The sequence below is a fragment of the Gymnoscopelus microlampas genome, assembly GCF_963454915.1.
Source record: "Gymnoscopelus microlampas genome assembly, chromosome: 11".
NCBI lineage: Eukaryota > Metazoa > Chordata > Actinopteri > Myctophiformes > Myctophidae > Gymnoscopelus > Gymnoscopelus microlampas.
In genome coordinates, this window is record NC_139948.1 from 55,228,539 (window position 1) to 55,232,224 (window position 3,686).

A 3,686-nucleotide genomic window follows, 5' to 3' on the forward strand; every position below is an offset into this window, starting at 1 on the left:
GTAAGGAGGAAAGAAAAAGTAAGAAAAAGTATATATATATATATATATATATATATATATATATATATATATGGTGATGGAGGTCTGTTTACTACTTATAACACGCCTTGTAGCTTGTTTCAGTTAGTTATGAATGCCTTATCGTTTCATTAGATGATGAAGACCAGGTTGTGGTCAAAACGCTCTCCTTATAGCAGACACACAAGAACATTGTGTAAACATATTTTTCTTCTCTTTTTAATACAATGTTACAAAACAATTAATACAATTTAATTAATACAATTTGTTACAATGTTTTTATAGGGCGGGTGGATGTATAGATGGATGTATAGATGGACGTATAGATGATGGATGATCATGGTGGACAGACAGCAGGGATGATGCAGGTTTCATATTGTTTTTTTTCAGCCCTCGGCAGATATCCACAATCTGGAGTTCCGTGAAAATGAGCTGGAAGTAGAGTCTTACCGATGGTAGGCCTGAACACACACACACACACACACACACACACACACACACACACACACACACACACACACACACACACACACAGTGGAGGGTGGTGAGACCACCAAAATTGTTCTGCCCGGTTCTCCTCAGTGGCTGGAGCTGTGTGTGTGTGTGTGTGTGTGTGTGTGTGTGTGTGTGTGTGTGTGTGTGTGTGTGTGTGTGTGTGTGTGTGTGTGTGTGTGAGTGATCTGAGGCTGCAAGGGAAGACTGCTGCGGACCATTCTGTCTCTCACTCTGTGTTCAAAAATGTTGCTTTAGACGAATGCATTGTTGTCTTTACTCTGAAAGCGAGGTTGCAGGTTTTACCATCTAAACTTAACCTCTCCATCTGGTTTCCAGGCAACCATGCTCTTCACTGTATACATCATGGTCATGAACAAACAGCTGAAACCATGTCCCACATCTTAAATGGGTGCCATGTATACAGATGACTCTACATAAGTAGGCATGACAGAATAGTGGATTTGATATCTAAAGATATCACTTCTATTTTCAGGTCCTCCATCATGCTGTATAAGCATTCTACTGTGAAGCCGAGCATGTTTAGCCTGTGTAATGATGATTCTGTGTTCTCTAACATTATAGCATGTTTAACCTGTGTAATGATGATTCTGTGTTCTCTAACATTATAACATGTTTAACCTGTGTAACGATGATTCTGTGTTCTCTAACATTATAACATGTTTAACCTGTGTAATGATGATTCTGTGTTCTCTAACATTATAACATGTTTAACCTGTGTAATGATGATTCTGTGTTCTCTAACATTATAACATGTTTAACCTGTGTAATGATGATTCTGTGTTCTCTAACATTATAACATGTTTAACCTGTGTAATGATGATTCTGTGTTCTCTAACATTATAACATGTTTAACCTGTGTAATGATGATTCTGTGTTCTCTAACATTACACCCTGATGTCCTTGTTGTTAATGAAAACCATAGGAAGGTGTTCATTCTCGAGGTCGGCTGTACTTTTGATTACAGCTTAGAGGAAGCCTTCCTAACCAAAGTGTTAAAATATCATCAGCTAGAGCAGACCATCTCTCAGCTAGGCTACAGATGTAAACTTTTGTTTTTTATCTTTACTAGCCTATAGGGCACAAGTTGGTTGTGAGGGGCCTTCAAATGGCCGGCCTCTCCAAAAGGAGGGCTAAACAATTAGCAAGGTACTGCTCAATATCAGCTATTATAGGAAGCCGCTCAATGTGGAGGAGGAGTTGTTTCCTTTACCCATGATTGTTGTCCGCTGTGTTTGACAAGTATGCCATCTTTAGTTAGTGTGGTTGCCCAACAGGGCAACCAGACTATAGTACTCTATACACTTTCCATCTTTATTTATTTATAGATAAACAATATTTCAAACCGCTATTTCTCCCACAGTTTATTTTTCCCAATTTAGTGCCATATATCAAAATGACCGGCGTCACCGGGAATCGTGTGCTTGTATTTTGTTAAGAGATTGGTTGCATAGGTTTTTTTTTATTGATATTGATTTATTAGTGCATTAAATTTCCCCATCCACTTTAATGGAAAAGTGATAAAACTCAAGTTCAAGTATTTTTTTCTCAGAAACCGTAAGAGCTAGAGTTACCACATTTGGAGGAGAGGTTCATAATATTGTCCGAAATGATTGCAAAAATAATTACACCAGTCGGCCTCATGGTGGCGCTATAAAAGCCCACTTTACGTTTTGGCCTATAACTCTTGAACCGTAGATCGTAAAATCAAAATTTATAGGCCACGCCCATTTGCGTCTAGATAGATTTTTTGATATTGATTTATTAGTGCATTACATTTCCCCATCCACTTTAATGGGAATTGCAAATAATCCCATTCAAGTATTTCTTTCTCGGAAACCGTAAGGGCTACAGTTACAAGACTTGGAGGGGAGGTTGATAGTTTATTGCTAAATTATTTCAAAAAGGATCACACCAGTCGGCCACATGGTGGCGCTATAACAGCCCATTTTACGTTTTGGCCTATAACTCTTGAACCGTAGGTCGTAAAATCTAAATTTTCCCTAGATTCCTTGGGTCACGACGCATCTCCCCATATAGGCCACGCCCATTTGCGTCAGGATAGATTGTCCGCCATTTAGAATTTTCTTCAAAACACACTTTTTGCTCCTTTTCCCTCAATTTTTTTCCAAATCTCACACAAATCGGTACACGTGATCTATGGACCCATGCGATAAACCTATCCAAGCGGAATTTTGATAGTCCGTACCGTCCGTCCGTAAATGGCTTCCAAAGTTAGCGGGAGGGGCCCGTTTGACCAAAAATGCCAAAAATCACGAACGAAACGTCCGGTCAATCCCAAATTTGAATCACATGTCGAGGGTGGTATACTAAACCAATCTCCAAAAGCATTTCTACTTTGATCCATAGGGGGCGCCACAAATGCTCAAAATGTAACCGTTTGATGCAAAAACCTTATTTTGGGGGGATCGATCCTCTCAAAATGAAACAAGTGATCTCAGGAGCGACTTGACAATGTAATTGGCGCAGTCTCCAACGGTATTCCTCCCGGCGTATTACTGGAGTCCCGACCGGCGTCGGCGCAACCACACTTTGCAATTGCCAATTGCGACGCGTCTAGTTTTGTATGTAACAATGCTCTGCTTTACATGCACTTTGTAACTGACTGTTTTGCCTTCATCTGACTGCACTTGTACTGCCTTTGTACATCCTGTACTTCTGTTTATGTGGACATAAATACATATTTCAAATATTACATTATTATATTATAATATATAAAATGTCTTTACATTAGTTACCTGTATGTTGATTGGTCGGTAATAGTTGTTTATTTAGTTATCTGTATGCTGATAGGTCAGATATATTTATCTGTATGCTGATAGGTCAGATATATTTATCTGTATGCTGATAGGTCAGATATATTTATCTGTATGCTGATAGGTCAGATATATTTACCTGTATGCTGATAGGTCAGATATATTTACCTGTATGCTGATAGGTCAGATATTTATCTGTATCCTGATAGGTCAGATATATTTATCTGTATGCTGATAGGTCAGATATATTTATCTGTATGCTGATAGGTCAGATATATGTACCTGTATCCTGACAGGTCAGATATATTTACCTGTATCCTGATAGGTCAGATATATTTACCTGTATCCTGATAGGTCAGATATATTTACCTGTATCCT

General features: G+C 38.7%; 1 protein-coding gene across 2 annotated transcripts in view; it reads right to left on the bottom strand.

Annotated features, from left to right (window-relative positions):
• Window positions 1–313: 313 nt before the first annotated feature.
• The window catches only part of LOC311056226 (properdin-like), a 30,092-nt gene continuing 26,719 nt past the window's right edge, over window positions 314–3,686 (bottom strand). For both annotated transcript variants that reach the window (XM_084072692.1, XM_084072691.1), the window contains exon 12: window positions 314–479. In XM_084072692.1, the coding sequence (XP_083928818.1) occupies window positions 356–479 (124 nt within the window). In that variant the 3' untranslated portion in view covers window positions 314–355. The remainder of the gene's footprint in view (window positions 480–3,686) is intronic.